At 38.0% G+C, this 17,928-nt stretch overlaps 3 protein-coding genes and 1 non-coding gene across 5 annotated transcripts; 1 reads left to right on the forward strand and 3 right to left on the reverse strand.

Annotated features, from left to right (window-relative positions):
• Nucleotides 1-3,530: 3,530 nt before the first annotated feature.
• Nucleotides 3,531-4,256, reverse strand: LOC108808268 (uncharacterized). The gene has a single exon (XM_018580440.1). It carries the CDS (start codon nt 4,254-4,256, stop codon nt 3,531-3,533), a length of 726 nt encoding a protein of 241 aa, XP_018435942.1.
• Nucleotides 4,257-5,339: 1,083 nt separating this feature from the next.
• On the reverse strand, nt 5,340-5,678 carry LOC130496692 (defensin-like protein 287). Its single transcript, XM_056989000.1, has 2 exons — nt 5,618-5,678; nt 5,340-5,527 (listed from the first exon to the last, which is right to left on the reverse strand). The coding sequence occupies exons 1-2, from the start codon at nt 5,676-5,678 to the stop codon at nt 5,340-5,342; spliced, it is 249 nt and encodes an 82-aa protein (XP_056844980.1).
• Nucleotides 5,679-9,431: 3,753 nt separating this feature from the next.
• LOC130497254 (small nucleolar RNA R71) lies at nt 9,432-9,538 on the reverse strand. The gene has a single exon (XR_008936260.1). It is a non-coding gene; the product is annotated as a small nucleolar RNA R71 (small nucleolar RNA).
• Nucleotides 9,539-15,031: 5,493 nt separating this feature from the next.
• Nucleotides 15,032-17,843, forward strand: LOC108806991 (uncharacterized). Of its 2 annotated transcripts, XM_056987632.1 has the most exons (11): nt 15,032-15,323; nt 15,546-15,613; nt 15,911-15,936; nt 16,093-16,183; nt 16,267-16,362; nt 16,545-16,616; nt 16,685-16,753; nt 16,936-16,994; nt 17,095-17,217; nt 17,310-17,381; nt 17,472-17,843. In XM_056987632.1, exons 1-11 carry the CDS (start codon nt 15,234-15,236, stop codon nt 17,534-17,536), a joined length of 831 nt encoding a protein of 276 aa, XP_056843612.1. In that variant the 5' UTR covers nt 15,032-15,233; the 3' UTR covers nt 17,537-17,843. The 2 variants fall into 2 exon arrangements, with proteins under 2 accessions (XP_056843612.1, XP_018434719.1); XM_018579217.2 differs by lacking the exon at nt 16,545-16,616 and having other exon boundaries at nt 15,042-15,323.
• The last annotated feature ends 85 nt before the right edge of the window (nt 17,844-17,928 follow it).

Genomic DNA, 17,928 nt, shown 5'->3' on the forward strand with positions numbered 1-17,928 from the left:
AAATGTTACGACGATTGTATGTTGGATAGTCTTTACAACGGGTGAATATCACATGCTCAAGTATAGATTAGCTACTCCTATACAAGAATTAAGAACAATCTTCTAAGATGAATATCACATGCTCAAGTATTCATATTTGAGGCTAATCCCTCAAAACCTATTTGAATCCTAAATCTAACAAGGGTGTTTACTCAGACACAGCTAAGCAAAACATCATAACAGTTAAATAAAGCTTCATAAAATAAATAGAATAGAATACAAAGGTGTTCAAGAAAGCTCTCAATGATAACTCTCTCTCTCTCACAAAACAAATGGTATGAAAACCTTAGGTAGTAACTATGTCTAAAAACTCTAAAACCGTGTTTGTGTCAAAACATTTAGACAAGACATAAATACTAGAATAATTAGGTTAAAACTCGTCAGGGGTATCTTGGTAAATAGATGGGATCTTGGGCTTCACGTCGGCTGTGACCAATATGGGCTTCTGCGGTTTAATATCGATTGATACCACTGAAGGTGTATCTATCGACGGGCGTCTCTCTGTGTCGACCTCGGGTGGTCGATATGGTCTCCTCGGGTCAAATCTCTGAAGTGCTCCAAAATACTCCAAAATCACCATCTTTGCTCAAATTGCTCCTGAACCTGTAAATATGCTATCTAGACTCCAAAATGGATTAAATATACCATAAAACTCTAATATACAATGACTAAAATCATGTCAAATTCATGGTGTATCAACTCCCCCAGACTTACCCTTTTACTTGTCCTCAAGCAAAAACAACTGGTAGTCTCTCTGGAAAAGGTTTGAAAATGGCAGGGACTCAAAAAGTTTAAAAATCTCAGTCATATATTCCTAGTAGTGAAAGCCAAGTTATAAACATCCTAATTACAAAAGCACATTATACCATATCCTAGCATAGCAACCACATTCTCATAGTCAACAAAACTAATCATGTATGACAATCCCCTCTACTAACCTCATTTCTTGCATAAAATAAATGTGTAAGCTTTACCTTGGGAGTATTGATCACATGATGCAAGGATGATCAAACAAGTATCTTGACCTATAGGTAAAAAGAAGTTCATTTTCTCTCTCTCTCTACTAATTTCTCTCTTAGTCAAAGACTACTATATTGCAGATTCATTGACCAAGATTGGACAGGCTTTCATGAATCAAGCTTTAATGGTTTTAGCCACCAAATCCTGTTCACTTCTTTTTAACCTATATCCTAGGATTTATCTGATGCAAGCCTTAATGGTTGTAGCCACCAAGTCATGTTCAAGTCCTGTTCAAATCCTTTACCTATAGAATTCTTATGAATCAAGTCTTAATGGTTGTTGCCAGCAAGTCATGTTCGAATTATTTTCCAAAGTATTAGCTATACTATAAATATCTTTTTTATATAAATAAATATAAAACTATCTAATCTAAAAATTTCGAAATAGAGAAAGAGATATATATATACACAAGGCTTTACTTTTCAGACTTGTTTGAAGAATCTGATCTCATGTATGCCAAGCCCAAGACAAGCAAATAATGTCTGTATTAGGTTAGAGGTCAGCTTTGGTTCCTTCAAACACTCTCAGTAAGTGCAAACATAGTTGACATGTTGATCCACTTTAGTATCTTTAGCACTTCTGTAATTAGTAAATCTAAGACTGGTCTAGAAAGTGGTTAATGACAAGTAATAATCAAATAAGATCATTGTCCCCTTCTTGACTCAATAAAAACTTTTTGAGAACATTTTATATATGACTCAAAATAGTAGATAACAGTTAGTAATCCCCACAGACTTAAATTACACTGTCTCTAGTGTAAAACAGCCGGAGTTTATAAAAACCATAATATAAATGTGAAATTAAACAAGTTAGAACGTTATACCTGACCGATACCATATCGATCGATGTAGATGAAAGAGTGTCGATTGTCGTGGATGTGGTGTCGTCGATCGATGTCGAATTGGTCGCGTCGGTCGATAGAGATGCAAACGTCTACTCAGATCTTTTTTCTTTTTTGTTTAGTAAGACCTGCGTAAAGTAAGGAAAAAACTAATAATAGTAGTGAATAATAATAATAATAATACCTAATAGTGGGTTGCCCCCCCCACTCAGAGATTTGTTATAGTCATTTAACTTGACTTTGGAGGTTGAATGGCTTAGTTGTTGTGAGAGCAGTTGTTTGCTGGTGTGCAAACATCCTCTTCTTCTGTGGACTGAGTTGCAGTGAGGCTTCTTGTGCATCATCTGATGTAGTCCATCTCATTTGCATATCTGCTAACTCATCTGTCAGCAATTGTAGTCTCCTCTCAAAGTTATCCATGTTGAACTGATGCTTTCGAAACTTGTTATAAGCATATGATGATAGCTCTGACAGTTCTTTATGTAGTGAAAACAGCACACCCAGTCCGTACGTGATGGTTTCCGGTTCGACTGGTGTATCAATATCGATCGATGCCGTAGCTTCAATGTCGATCGATTTCGTAGTGTCCTCGTCGATCTATTCCTGTGTTGGCATGTCGGTCGATGTGTGGGGTGATGGTCGAGTTGTAAGTTGTCTATGAATAGCCTTGATCTCCTTGTCTATCTCCTCTGTCCATGCATTTAAAGCACTGATGTTGCTGTATGTTGCTGACGAAGGGAAAATAGATATCATCAAACTTCTTGTAGTACTCATCCTCTGAGTATTGTAAGGCTTCATAGAGCTCAGCTATCATCTTGTCAACTTCTTTCTTGGTGTAGGTAATTTTTCTACGTTGAGTGGCTGGATCCCGTGGGAACCGAAATTTACACCGTCGATTTCCGTTTAAATTAGGAAAGTTAGGAAAACCCTAATTTCCCAGAGGTCCTGGATTTCTGTTAAACCACACGTCAAGCAATCAGAACACGAGAGAAAGACAATAAAAACTAAGAAATCGTAAAAAAGAGCAAAATGAGTCTTATTCCAAATTCTGTGTTTGAGTTTTACAACAAGGTAGAAGCCTTGGTCAGAAGAGCTGTCGGCAAGATTCCTAGTTCTAACAACCTAAGACTACAAAACTTAGTTGAGTCGCAGCTCGAAATAACAAAAACGGAAAGTTGCCTAAACGCTCTAAATGCTAGTTTGCTCTGAAAAAGTTCTCTCTTCTGCATCTCGCCTAGTGCTCCTTATATACTCCTCTCAAGGTCGGTTTGTCTTTCCCGAAGTACACTTTGGGCGACTTAAGCATCTTTCGGAAATATTCCATTTCTCTCGATCTTCATATTTATCAGCGGAAACTTGATATTTATCTGCGGAAAGTTAACATTTATCCTCGTTTGCGGATTAAAGATAGATTTTCGTAATGCTGACAGGCTTTGGTTAAATAAAAAATCGTAAGTGGGCTCTTAGTCTCGTTTGGGACCTCTTTGGGCCGTCTTTTGATCTTATAATGTTTGTTACTTTTTTTTTTTTGTTGAAATTTTAAATTGATTATCAACAAAGAAAAAATACAGGCCACTAAGGTTTATGGTTTGAGAGATGAGCAAGTAAAAATAAAAATCAGAGCTGAGACTTATGATGGAGTTGGCCTTGAGAGCCATCTCTGCATCATTTCGCCATAGAAGGCTGGTTTCCGGTGACGAAGCGAAGATATCCTATTTCTGATGGTCTTATCGATGTAGCGAACCACCTGAGATGGGCTGAGAGGATCCCCCTGGTGGCGCCTGTTGTTCCTCTCGCGCCAAATGCTATGAATCGTAGCTTGGAACGCAAGCTTGAGGAGGCAAGTATCTATCTCCTTCCTGCGCGAAGAGAGGAGCGAAGTAACAGTGAGAGTCCAGTCCGGACTCACACGAGATCCTAGCAGAAAGCCTGTTAGATCAATCCACACCGTAAAGGAGTATGGACAAGCAAAGAACAGATGGTCGCGAGTCTCATCCGGTTCACCGCAGAGAATACATGGTTGAATGCATCCCCATGCTTTGCTTCTTGCTCCTGTCGCCAGTCTGTCAAGAAAAGCCAGCCATGTGATGAAAGAAAAACGAGGAACGCCCTGTTGAAACCAGACCACTCGGGTCCAGTTGAGCCGAGGATGATGAGATCGGAGTTGCTCCCAAGTTTCCTTGCTAGAGAAGCAAGGCCTGTAGTTTCCTTCCCCGTGATGCCATAGGCGACGATCCCCCGCCGCGTCTTCCGCCGGAGCTGGAACAGAGTAGATGCAGGCCATCATCGCCCGTAGGTGATGGCCACGACATCGTCGAATGTTCCATTGTCCCCCAGAAGCCGCTGCTGAGACCATCGCGTATCGGGGAATTCGAATGTTTGTTACTTTTTGTTAAACAAGTTTTCGTAATTTTTATCGTAAAGTTTCTTCGGATCCTAGAGATTTGGAATCAACAAGGCACTTCAAAATGTAAAATTTTTCCAACTTCATGGTTTTGCCAATATTTGCCAACTTCATGGTTTTATTTTTTCCAGATTTTTCTTAATTTTAATTGATTTTTACAATTTATTTTTATTATTATTATTTGAACTTATAAATTTTATTTTTTCTTGATCTTTATTAATTTTTACTTTTGGATCCCTCGAATCCTACAGACTTGGACCAAACAAGACACTTGAAAATTTTCGGTTTGGTTTAATCATATCACTTTAAAAAGATATTACGAAATATAGTAGGATTTCGTGACAAAAAATAAAATATAGTAGGATTTTAAAACATTTTGTTGAAAATTTTTATTTTGACTTTTTATAAACTATTTTCATTTTCTGTATTTTAATATTTTGATATTTTTATTTCTTCCAGATTTTATTAAAATTTTCCTATTTTTTTAATAATTTTATCGATCTTTCTAATTTATTTTTTAGTTTTTATTATTGTTTTTAAAATTTATTAAATTTATTTTATTTTCTTGATTTTTCCCAGAATTTTTATCAATTTTTAGAATTTATATTGATTTTTCTAATTTTATTTGTTTTATTAATTAAATTAAAAATATTTTAAAAAACCACCACATCACTGATTTTACCTTCTAATAAACAGTAACCGGTCCATAATATTGACGTGTGCAACAAGTGAGTTAGTTCGATGTTTAATGTGTTATTAAAACCAATTTCACTGTTTAAAGTGTTAGCCGTTGAGCTTCAAGGTTTAAAGTGCAAACTTTTGCCAATTTTATGAGTTTTTATGGGATTTTTCAATTTTAACTAAGCTCAAAATTAAAACAATATCTCATTCGGTGAAAGGTGTGAGCAGTGATTTGTAGAATGTTCAGACTACTCGGCAGAGGACGTAGCGTGGTGAGAAGACAGAGTCCAACTTTATTAATATAGGTTTTGCATTACAAAGACATAGATCTTGAATAGGAAACTGATGAGTGATTTAAACTGGTAATGGTGCAACTGTTGGATTCCCGTTTTCTTCTTTGAAACCATGGCATCTACACAAGTTTTTATCACATCGGCAATCAACACAAGCCAGACATGCAATGTTTGATAAACAATCTGATTTCTGTTTGCATTTGAATGAGATTATTATTTCTTTTTTAGCCTCCACCGCAGGGTTTGTAACTGCCAAAAGAATAAAAATTTAACAAAATCATCATCCATACTGTAGCGGACAATAAGTAAAAATTAGTTGGAGGTAAAGAAGCTAAATACATGTCGCGGCAAAGACAATAGTGACCAAAAGTAATGAAACAGTAATGAGCAAATTGTTCATCTCTCTGAATTTTGGAACCACCTTCTTTTCTTTGGTAAAATTTGATCAGAAAGATGTCGATGTGAATGATTTAAGTTTGGTTTCAGTGATGGCACACAGAACACTGGGATAATAGAGGTATAAATAAAGTGTGATCATGTTTTCATTGATTTTAGCATATATAATATATGGTAATAATTCTAAATGTCCTTTTAAACTTGGATTTGTTGGATATGGTTTGATTCTAAACTTATATCTTTATATTAAAGCATAACTAATATATAATAAAAAAAATTAAGTTTGAAAAGTCCAAAATCTATATATACAAATTAGAGTTCACTCTCTTTAACAAAATATACTAAGTTAAATAAAAAAATATGGGAAAAATTAATGAGAGTTCCAAGCTTTAGAGCAGTTATAAGATCTATTTTACAAAAATATACTTTTTAAGATTGAAGCACTTTGACAACTGTTGACAAATGGATGCCAGAAAGAAAGAAAACAAAATAACTGTTGACAAACTTTTATTAACATTATGTCTTTTAACTAAGTGAAAATTATTAATGTGAAAGATTAATCAATTCTATTAAATCACAAACATAAATTTGAAACTAACTTTACTTAGCATATGATTTACGGAAAAGGTAATTCAAATTAAAGACTTTGAGATTTCATTAACACTATACTAGAAAACGTAGATTTAACGAGGAAGAAATACGAGAAAAATTGGTTAAAGTAAATTGTTTACGTCAATCTAATACGAGTTTACGTCGACATAGTACTTCATCATAAAATAGAAGTAAATTTACAAGGAAATTTTTTTATCATAATATATATGTATATTGACGACGATTGTTCGAGAACAATCGCCATAAACTCGTTGTAAAATAACAGTGACATTAGGAAGAATAGTTTTACAATTCTTGTGGGTATATCAAAATTTAAGGTGAAAACATATTTTAAGTGGGGTTTACCTCACAAGTTTTCATTCTAAATTAGTTGTTACAAAGATGTAAAAAAACTTATAAAACTCTTTCTTATTAATCATTTGTAAAACAAATTTACCTACCAATGTTGAAATTTTCCTACATTTATGCCATCTCTCTTGAGAATGAAACACACAACAAAAATAGAAACCCAAAACGTGAAAGATAGAAAAAATGTCCGGTGATGGCAATAAAATACCTTCGAAATAATCCACAATCGAATTTTATCTTTCTCTTCCGAGTGTATAAGTTTACAAGATGTTTTGTCTTTGGCCTAACTGTAAACACACAAAATTTCCCTGTAGTGAAATTGTATAGAACCATTCAGTAAATAAAGGTTTTACAGCACAATACTATATTTGCTTTCAACATGGAGAAAGTTATGGTGGGAATAAAGCTAGTAGAAATAATAGTAATTTAAAGGATGCTAGACATAGTGAAGAACCGATTCATTTGCTTAATGAAAATTGTTACCATTGGGAGACATCATGATAGGCTTTACGATATGGTTACAAATGCATTTTTTAGCAATAACTTCAAGAATAGGTGATGAAGTTGGAAATGTTGACAAACCTAACCTAGATGCAAAATATTTTATGAAAAGGTTAATGTTGCAAATCAGCTAGTCTACACTGGTTTTCTGGAAGGTCTCTAAGTTTTCTATAGCAGCTAGGATGATGAATATATAAAACTGATCATAGTTTACCGGAGAATTGCATGGATGCATGGGCTTAGTTATTTAAAAAGTATTTCCCAGACGACAACATGTCAGCTGGTTCTTATTATGAGATTCTGAAATTGGTTTATAGTCTTGGGTTGCCTTCGGAGATGATAGATGTTTTCATCGACAACGGCATGATATACTGGAAAGATGATTAGAATCTACTAAGGTGTCGCTGATATATGGTGTTTTTCACATCATTGTATATATGTTTTCATTTGTTTCAAGTCACTAATTCGTGTCAGTCTAGTCCTTTTGACCTTTTACAGGTCTGGAGTTAGTAGAAGAGAGAGGAGAAGGTGCCTAATGAAAAGATGTCCTTTTGGAGCAATCCTGCGGAGAACACTCAAGTAGAACAGTCCCGAGACTGTTCTCTCTCAAGCGGAACAAGCAGACGGAGTGATCTGGAGATTGTTCCCGACGAATATGGAAACTCCTATTTCGGGAATTAAAGCCATGCTGCCCTAATCTCTTTTCTTTTGATTGGCGCCTCCATATAAAACGCCATCTATCATTTTATTATTTTCTTACGCTAGTTTTTACAAGAGAACACTGTGATTTGCGATCTGCAACTTGTAAGGAAGAAGAATCCATCCTCTCATAGAGAAGATCATCTGAACCCTATTGTTTCATACTCTGTTCTTATGCAATTTTATTCAGGATTTATGTCTTTGTTTATCTGCATCATGATCGAGTAGTAGCCTTTCTCGCCTAGGGTTTTTAGGGTGTTGAGACATGAGCTAAACATAGATAAGCGATCCATAACTGTTCTTCATTCATATTGTTCTTACTGCTTTTATTAACCTGATCACTTGATGTTAGATCACTAGGTCATCGCCTAGTTAACCGCTTAGGAGATAACTTGACATGTATTGAATGAGCTTAGTATCCCTAATCAGCGAAAGTAGATATTAGGGTGGTAAGTGAACTGATCGGACCTGTTCTCTAAAGCTTGCAATCGATCCTCATCCCAACGACAGTTAGGTGGTGAGATCGATCTGCAAAGCGATCACTGCCACGACAGTGGAGTGTTCCAGCTGAGTGATCCGAGTTCTAGAAAGCACTTCATCGCGCTTGAATAATTGTTTGGCTCCAATTCAACACCCAATGAAATACCCTAGGCTAGCTCTTGTTTAATTGAATCAATCTCGTGTTTAATTTTCTTGCTGACTATTGTCACTTTATAACCAAATCCATATCTTCATCTTAGCTTGATTTCGGAACTTATAGAACTAGAGTGTAGACTGGTCCTCTGGATTTGAATCTCAAGTACTACAATTGCAACTGTTAACTTGGCAGTAGCAAGGATTCATTTTTAGTGTATCAAGTTTTGGCACCGTTGCGACGGGGACCAGATTTTTTACCTCTAATTTTCGGTTTCATATCTAGTCTAAGATATCTAACTCGTGTTATTTTCTTTGTTTCAGCTGATGATCCAGGTGCATGACCAGTAGACATACTCGGAGCAACGCACAAGGACCATTGGATCAGCTTACCAACGAAGAACTAGCGAGATTGGAACGACAGAACCGTCAACAGCCGAGATCTACGAACACCAACATGTGTGATCACCAAGATGATCTCACTGCTGCGTTTGCACTCATGCAACAGCAGATGCAGCAAACGATCCAAGCGCAGCAAGCTGCTGCCGAGCAAGCTGCTCTGAATGCTGCAAACCAGCAGAACCAACAGGAGGAAGTTGTCCAGATCGGCCAGAGAAACTTCCTGCGCAATCTGCCTGCTACGCGATCTGCCATCAACCCTCCACCGTGCACTAGGCAAGACTTCGAGATCAAGCCAGCCTTGATAAGTCTAGTGCAAAGGAAGATCTTCATTGGACTTCCTGCTGAGATACCGATGGACCACATCGAGCACTTTGAGAAGATGTGTGGTTTCACTAAAGCGAATGGAGTACCACCCGATTTCATCAAGTGTACTATGTTCCCTTTCTCTCTTGATGGGAAAGCTGCTCGCTGGCTTGATTCCCTACCCACGGGATCACTCACCACTTGGGAACAAGTCCGAGAGGCCTTCTTAAGCCACTTCTACACGAAATCGAAGACGGCAGCTCTGAGACAGAAGATCGTGACCTTCAAACAGTTGGTGGACGAGCCGTTCTGCGATGCATGGGAGCGATTCAACGTCTACCGTAGAGAGTGCCCGCATCACGGTTTTGAGGAAGACTATCTCCTGGGAGTGTTCTACGATGGAGTAGGCTGGGAGTACAGGAACGCTTTGAACTCAGCCAGTAGGGGAGATTTCATGACCCAGTCCACTCAAGGTGCCTTCGAGTTGATTGAGAACATGGCCTCAAGCTCAGCTGATAATAACCGCGAGACTGATCGCACTCAGAAGGTGAAAAGCATTGATAACAGCAAGATTGATGAGCTCTCTGCCAAGGTCGATCAGCTGATTAAGAGCAATCAGAACCAGGTCTTCATCATGGAAGAATCCCCTCAGGATAAAGCTACCGCGGAAGGCACATCAGAGGCAGATCAGTCGGCTGAGGATCAGCATGAAGTGAGTTATGTGAATGGCCAAGGATGGCAGTTCAAGAACTATCACCCGAACCCTAACGTGAGGAACAATCCCCACCTGTTCAATGCCCCTAAACAAGACGATAAAGCTTAAGGAAATCAGGGTCAGAACAGTGGATACCAAAGGCCTTATGGCAATCAGGGAAGAACCTTTGTCCTCAATCCAGCTCAGAATGCCCAGTTCTACAGCCAGAAACAGCTGGTTAATCAGCAGGCTGCACAACCGGCTCAGACTGCTCCGCATGATGACATGAAGAGCCTCGCTAATATGATGAGCCAACTGCTCCAAGGACAGCAGATCCAGGGGAAAGCACTGAACCAGGTCTCAAGCGACATCAACACCAAGATGAATCATATGTTCAATGACCTGAGTGCCAAATATGACAATGTCTCAAGCCATATGAGACATATGGATATTCAGATTGCTCAGACTGCTGAGAGTGTGAAGAGACAGCAAGGAACTCTCCCTGGAAAAACAGACAAGAATCCCAAGGAGTGCAATGCAGTAGGTCTAAGGAGTGGAAAGCAACTGCCTGACCTGGACCCCAGGAGATTCACCTCAGCTGAGAAAGGGAAACAGAAGGAGTCGGATCAGCCACCTAAAGCTGTACCCACAGATGAGGAAGAGGCAGAACAACCTACTGAGACTGTTCCGACTGAAGCAGAGCGACCCGCTGGGGTTGTTCCACCGACTGCAGCACCTTCTTCTTCTCGTCAGTATGTACCAAAAGTACCCTACCCTGTTCCAGCTAAGGCTACACGCAAGGATAAGGAAGAGATGAAGTGCAAGAAGATGCTGGAAGACCTAACTGTCAAACTCCCTCTAATGAGTGCGATCCAGATGATGCCATCCATGCGTAGATTTGTGAAGGGACTGATCTCTGGGAAGATATCTGATGACAGCGAGTTCATGATTGTCTCTAAGGAGTGCAGTGCAGTGCTCCAGAACAGAAGGATAAAGAAGCTGGGTGATCCGGGAAAATTTGTCCTCTCAGTTCAGATTGGGAGAACAGTCTTCTCATGCTCACTGGTCGATCTAGGGTCAAGCATAAACCTCATGCCATATACAGTGGCTAAGCGCCTTGGATACACGGACTTCAAGCCTACCAGGATGTCACTAGTATTTGCTGATCGATCTGTGAAGTCTCCAGTTGGAATCCTCGAAGATCTTCAAGTTCTGGTTGGGAACACACTTGTTCCTGCCGATTTCGTTGTTCTGGAAGTCGAGGAAGATTCAAATGATCCCCTGATCCTAGGCAGACCATTCCTCTGCACTGTTGGAGCTATCATCGATGTCCGACAAGGGAAGATTGATCTCCACCTTGGAGATATTGTGATGAAGTTTGAGATGGACCAGATGCTCAAGAAACCGATGCTGGATGGACAAACTTTCACTGTCCAAGAAGATGGTGATCCGCTAGAGCCGCATGAGGGAATGATCGAGGAGATTCTCACCGAGGATCCACTTGAACTCGCCTTAGTCAGAGCTGAAGCCGAGCAGAGCTTAGAGAGTGTTGATGCTGATGCCTATGCCAAATTCCTGGATTCAGCCAGGAGTATTGAAAGGATGGTGGCGAATCTAAGTCTGGGGGAGAACAGCGAGTCCAGCAAATCGGCTGGAACAACCTCGCCTTAGAACCCGTCTATTCCGGCAGCTCAGACCGATGACTCATGGAGCGAGCTGAAAGCTCCAAAGGTAGAGCTCAAATCCCTTCCCAAGGGACTCAGGTATGCATTTATTGGACCCAACTCTACATATCCTGTCATTGTGAATGCTGACCTGAACAATGCCGAGACTGCTCTGCTTTTGTGTGAACTGAGAAAATATCGTAAGGTATTGGGTTATTCTCTAGCTGACATACCTGGCATTTCACCTGATCTGTGCATGCATAGAATACACCTGGAAGATGAATCTATGACTTCTGTAGAACATCAGAGGAGGTTAAACCCAAATCTAAAAGATGTTGTAAAGAAAGAGATAATGAAACTTCTAGAAGCAGTTGTGATCTATGCGATCTCTGATAGTAAGTGGGTTAGTCCTGTGCATGTAGTGCCTAAGAAGGGTGGGATCACTGTGATAACCAATGAACAGAATGAATTGATCCCTACTAGAACAGTTACTGGTCATCGCATGTGCATTGATTTTCGTAAGTTGAATGCTACGACTCGTAAGGATCACTTCCCACTTCCTTTTATTGATCAAATGCTTGAGAGATTGGCTAACCACCCTTACTATTGCTTTTTAGATGGTTATTCAGGTTTCTTTCAGATTCCCATCCACCCAGACGATCAGGAGAAGACGACGTTCACATGCCCTTATGGAACATATGCATACAGAAGGATGCCCTTCGGCTTGTGCAATGCTCCAGCGACCTTCCAGCGATGCATGATGTCGATTTTTACTGATCTGATTGATACGTACCCATCGATCGACATGGGATGATGACTATTGATCGATGTTCGAATCCCCACATCGATCGACATATTCCACGAGGTCCACTGCTACGAGCAAACCAGCCCGGATTATGACCCACGAAGAATGTGCAGCTAAACACCCTCACCCACTCCAACCCTACACCGATCGATCTCAAGAGGAAGAACTCGATCGACCGACCGAGACCCACATCGATCGACATGATCAACCCGACATCGATCAATGTGCACCCACAACATACCAAGTGCGGTTACCAAAGATAGACGTAGCCCGACTAAATGCACTCAGACCCCAACCCAAACCTACAGAGAACCAACCAGACGAGATTGAGGATACATCAGAGCCTATGGACATAGAAAAGGAAAGCGCGAAGAGAACCTTAAGGAAAAGGAAAGAGAAGGTTCCCAAGCACTATAAAAGAGAGGCTAATGCAAAGGAGTTGGAAAACTTCAGGAAACGAGTTATAAAGATCCCATTAGAGAGATGATAACCATGAATTTGACCCAATTTTAGTCATGGTATATAGGAGTTTTATGATAGATTTAATGCACTTTGGATTCTAGATATCATATTATATGTTCAGGAGCAATTGGAGGAAAGATGGTGATTTTGGAGCAGTTTGGAACACTTTAGAGATTTCACCTGAGATGATCATATCTGCCACTTGAGGTCGACACGGAGAGAGACATATCGATCGATACACACTCTGTGGTACCGATCGATAAGAAACACGCAGAACCCAATTTGGTCACAGCCGACTTGAAGCCCAAGATTCCATCTATTTATCAAGATACCCTTGACGAGTTTTAACCTAATACTTATAACTTGCCTACGTGTTTTGAGGCAGAGACAAGTTTTTACACCAAAGTTTTACAGATAGCCGTTTTTGTGAGAGAGAGAGAGAGAGAGAGTTACTATTGAGAACTTTCTTGAACACCATTGCTTTATATTATCTATCTATTCTATGCAGTTTTATTTAATGGTTATGATGTTTTGCTTAGCTATGTCTGAGTAAACACCTTGTCAGATTTAGGATTCAAATAGATTTTGAGATATTAGCCCCAAATATGAATACTTGAGTTGTGATATTCATCTTAGAAGATTGTTCTTAATGCTTGTGTAGGAGTAGTTAACCTATACATGATAACAGTGGATTTATCCTTGGATATATCTTCTCTGAGCTAGGATTTCCTAGGCGCAAGCGACAGTATGGTCTAGCAACCTCCTAGTGAAATGTTATCAACCCGCGCTTAAAGCTTACTAGAGGTGCATCGATCGATTCTCCAATAGAGATATCGATCGATTGACGCAAGGTTATATGTTCGACAGAACATCGATCGATGCCTTCCTGATTATGATATGCGCGTGTAGTGAATCATTGGATCTAGTAATAGATAACCCAGAAAACGACAGTGGTACGGTTATTGTTACTGGTTGGTTCTTTAATATCATGCAACCATCTCACATAAGCATTCATATCATTATAATCATGATAACATGAATAGAAATCCTAAGTCTAACGCCTTCATCATATTTGTTAAACCCCAAATCAATCAATTAAGCAATTGTCTTTGTTTACCTTTTAAGTTTACTTTCAATTTACTGCTTTGAAGTCTTCGACCTAGCTTAGGATTTAGGGTTTAGATTTGATGTTTTAGGGTTTACGGTATATAGTTTAGGGCTTAGAGTTAAGGATTTAGGGTTTATAGTTGAGGTTTTAAGATTTACGGTATTGAATTTAGGGTTGAGGGTTTAGAGTTGAGGATTTTAGGGTTTAGGGTTTAGAGTTGGGGGTTTAGGGTTTAGAGTTTGGGATTATAATTTTGAAAAGCATATAAAAACAAACATATAAGAGTATTTTACCTTTTAATAAATAAAATATTTTTGAAAATGTGTATTTAGTAGTAGTAAAGATGAATAATAGTACTTTCAAAAATCGTATTTTTGAAAATTCTCCATCAAGTTAAATTTAATATTTATATAATTGAAAAGGGAATAAATTTTAAAATAAAAAGATAATTTATAATTATATTTTAGTTTACAAATAAATTGAAAAGACAAAAATTATTTTAGATGACAAAACGCATAACTAATAATTTTTTAGATGAAAACATAAATAATAATTTTTCATTATAAATTTGTTTATTAGTGAGGATATTAATAACATTAATAAGTAATTATAAATTATTTACCTCGCAGACCAATCACCTAGTTGTTAATAATAGCAATTATGGACATTGTCTAAAACAGATATATTTAATACCCTCACAAAAAAAAACAACTACAGCGATATTTAAAAAATCAATCTCGTTTTCTTTTAATCGTTTTCGTTTGATTTAACTTATAATTCTCAAGGTTTATATATAGAGAAGTGTTATGAGTATTATAACAATATAAAATCTTGTAACTCCGAATCAAATTAGCAATAATACAGAGAATGCTCCCATGACTTTTTTAGTTATATAATTGAAATTTAGTGTAGATAACATTAATCGTTTGACATAATCACAATCAATTGAATATAAAATAAAATTTACACAAAATTAAATATTTCATAAACACCGATATATCAAATCTCGCTCTTAGCGCGGACTTAGCCCTAGTTAATCCTAAAAATTAAAGGTAAATACAGTATGCATCGCAACCAATCTTTTTTTTCTTCTTTTTGTGCACAAAAAACAACCGGAGTTTTGAACAACCAATCATTCCACTGGAATATAGTGTAAATTATGGAACGGCTTTGTATCAAACGCATACCGCAACGGAAAGAAAGAAAAAAAAGAAGCGTTTGAGTGCGGAGGGAGGGAGCTAATCAAATCCCTAAACCCGAAATATAACCTAAGAGAGATCTTTTTGATCAAACGAAGATCAGAAACGGTAGGAAAGAAGAAGACGAAGATGTTACCCACAACTTCCAGATCTCGCTCTTCTTCTTCGTCATCCCGAGCTAACCCAATGTTCCTTCAGTATTTTCGTCGCATCGTCAAGGTTCTTTTTCAATCGTGATCTCAGATATCGATCGATTTCAACATATATTACTGTTGAAGTGGTAGATTGCTTGCTGGAAATTATGTTGGTGTGTGATATGATTAAGCTATTATATAATTTGGAGGATGTGAATAATCTTTAGAGGAATTGTGTATGTGGTGTGGTTATACACTGTGAGATCATGCTCGAGTTTGTGATAATATTTTCTCCATACCATCGCAGTGGCAACAAATGGATATTGAATATACTTTCTGGCAAATGCTTAACCTTTGTACATCTCCCAAAGTTGTGTAAGTCTTTTCATTTCGGTTCCTTTTTCTAAGCCACTTTGACGACATGTTTCTGTATATACATTAAAGTTTGATAAGGTAATACGTACAACTATAATAGTAGTGACGCAGGCTTTTTACTATAGAGCTGATTGGGAATAGACTTCGAGATTGTCTCTCTTCAACTTTTGCCATTAAACATTAAAGAGTGTTAGAATTCAGCTAATAACAAGCTGGGATTTTTAGTTTAGGTTTTTAATTCTTCTTCTTATTCTTGTCCAATTTTGTATGTTTTGCATGTCAACTCTACGGCATCAGCTATCAACAAACTAAGTATCACAAACGTAAGCTCAGCCTTTATTATGCTACTGCAATCAGCTTTTGTTTTACCATCAGTTTGTGAATTTCTTGTTTGCCGTCTTTATTAATATATACTTCCCCTCGTCTAATACTATTAAGTGAGTTTCTTTTTAGTTTCTCTCATTCTTTCTTTCTCTCAGAAACCAAAAACCAATGGGCTCGTGATGACCCTGCTTTTATTGTGATCTGTAGCCTGCTTCTCATTGTTGCAACTTTAGCCTACTGTGCCACGTAAGCATTCTGTATTTTGTGTATCTTCTCATTGTTGCAACTTTGTTCTGTTTCTTGACTGTAATCTGACGTCGCTGCTTCAGGTATGACCATAGTGGTTCTCATGCTGTCGTCGTAGTTGTATCAGTTTTCCTTACTCATTTCTTAATCACGGGAGCAGTTATAGCTACATGCTGTTGGTAAGTATATTCTATCAGTGCATTAGACATGGATATTTGTTGGTGCTTAAATGTGTCTGCCGTGCCACTGTTACTCATTCGTATGAGGGGCGGCTTTGTCTGATCTTCGTATTGCTGATTTGATCATATTTATAGTGCAAGACAAACACACTTACTAAATCTCATCTTACGAACGTTGCCAGCCTTGTGAAGATCGCTCTTGCAAGAATCTTACTCCTTTTGTATAGTTTCCGTCGTAGTCATACCATTACAGTGTCAGTTTTTGATTGGTTTCTTATATCAAATCTACAATGCCTCTCTGACTTGAGGTATGGATAATCAGGTTTCTGACGAACTCTTACCTGCGTGAGGAAGCTCCAAACAGTCATGTGGTGGAACAACGCGTTGAATGGTAAGTTTATTGACTGACTTGACTTGTCTCTTGTCCTAGCTATTATTATCATTATTATTTATTTTGATTTTTTTCCCCTCTCTAAGATGGGTCCAGTATCCATATTCCATTTTATTGTTTCTCTCTCTTTTCATGTGAGCTTGTCATTGTTAATGACTTGGCTTCTATGTATACTTTTGTAGGCTGTATACATTTGATGTTCACTGCAACTCCTTCTTTCCAATGTTTGTGCTACTCTACGGTAATTCCATCTTCAAACACATCACTCAGAGTTCTCAAAACAGAATCTCTGCAAAAAGAGATTGCATTATGACTTATAGTTTCTTCTTGTGTTGCTGCAGTCGTTCATTATTTTCTATCACCACTCCTGATAACTCACGGATTCATCCCTCTACTGCTAACGAATTTGCTTTTCATGGTCGGGGCTTCGTATTACCATTATCTTAACTTCCTAGGATATGACGGTAAGTCTCATAAATTTTTAATGTTTCTTTCCACAAAATAATCTGCTGTATAACTCTTTTGACATCGCTTGCTGTGAATGAATCCAATACAGTGCTTCCATTTTTGGAACGAACAACGTTCTTCCTCTACCCAATCGGGATCGTGATTGTCCTGTCTCCCATCTGTAAGCTTAGATCAGTCATTAATTCCGGAGTTTCCTCTTTTAGAAAAAGCTTAAAACTTCATCTTAAGTTTGTCTTTTATAATTTTTCAGTGATCTTAAGTGGATTCAACCCGTCCAAATATTTCATGAACATGTACTTTAGCCAAAGGTTATGAGAAAGCAAGCCACACCAGTTGAATCCTAAGTCTGCACATACGTTATCATCAAGCAAGGAAGAAGAAGAGAGTATGAGTTCTTTTTTCTTTTTTTACCCGTAACAGAACAGATCATCTTAGTGTTCAGTTTCTGGTACCACTTCTTAATAGAACCAGTTTAACATTTTTTTTTCTAAACCTGACCCTATTTAGCAAGACTTCTGTTAAATGTAGTGTTTTTAGGGGCATCTTCCTATATTGTTTCCTTTCAATTGATGGTAATTTTTATATGTTACGTGTTGAGATGGATCTTTGGTTTCGTTGGGCACTCATTATTGTATTAAGAGAAGGACCAATCTTCGCTTCTCTCGCCCGGTTATGTTTTCCGAAATTCCCACTTACGCAGTGACACA

The sequence above is a fragment of the Raphanus sativus genome, chromosome 6 (assembly GCF_000801105.2).
Source record: "Raphanus sativus cultivar WK10039 chromosome 6, ASM80110v3, whole genome shotgun sequence".
NCBI classification, from domain to species: Eukaryota; Viridiplantae; Streptophyta; class Magnoliopsida; order Brassicales; family Brassicaceae; genus Raphanus; species Raphanus sativus.

Excerpts from the sequence above, each read along its gene's own strand:
- LOC108808268 (XM_018580440.1), bottom strand. The coding sequence starts at position 4,256 with ATGGTCTCAGCAGCGGCTTCTGGGGGACAATGGAACATTCGACGATGT.
- LOC130496692 (XM_056989000.1), bottom strand. The coding sequence starts at position 5,678 with ATGAACAATTTGCTCATTACTGTTTCATTACTTTTGGTCACTATTGTC. Across the intron at positions 5,528-5,617 it reads TATTGTCTTTGCCGCGACAT|TTACAAACCCTGCGGTGGAG; the intron begins GTATTTAGCTTC and ends TTCTTTTGGCAG.
- LOC108806991 (XM_056987632.1), top strand. The coding sequence starts at position 15,234 with ATGTTACCCACAACTTCCAGATCTCGCTCTTCTTCTTCGTCATCCCGA. Across the intron at positions 16,363-16,544 it reads GTTATAGCTACATGCTGTTG|CCTTGTGAAGATCGCTCTTG; the intron begins GTAAGTATATTC and ends GAACGTTGCCAG. Across the intron at positions 16,754-16,935 it reads GTGGAACAACGCGTTGAATG|GCTGTATACATTTGATGTTC; the intron begins GTAAGTTTATTG and ends ATACTTTTGTAG.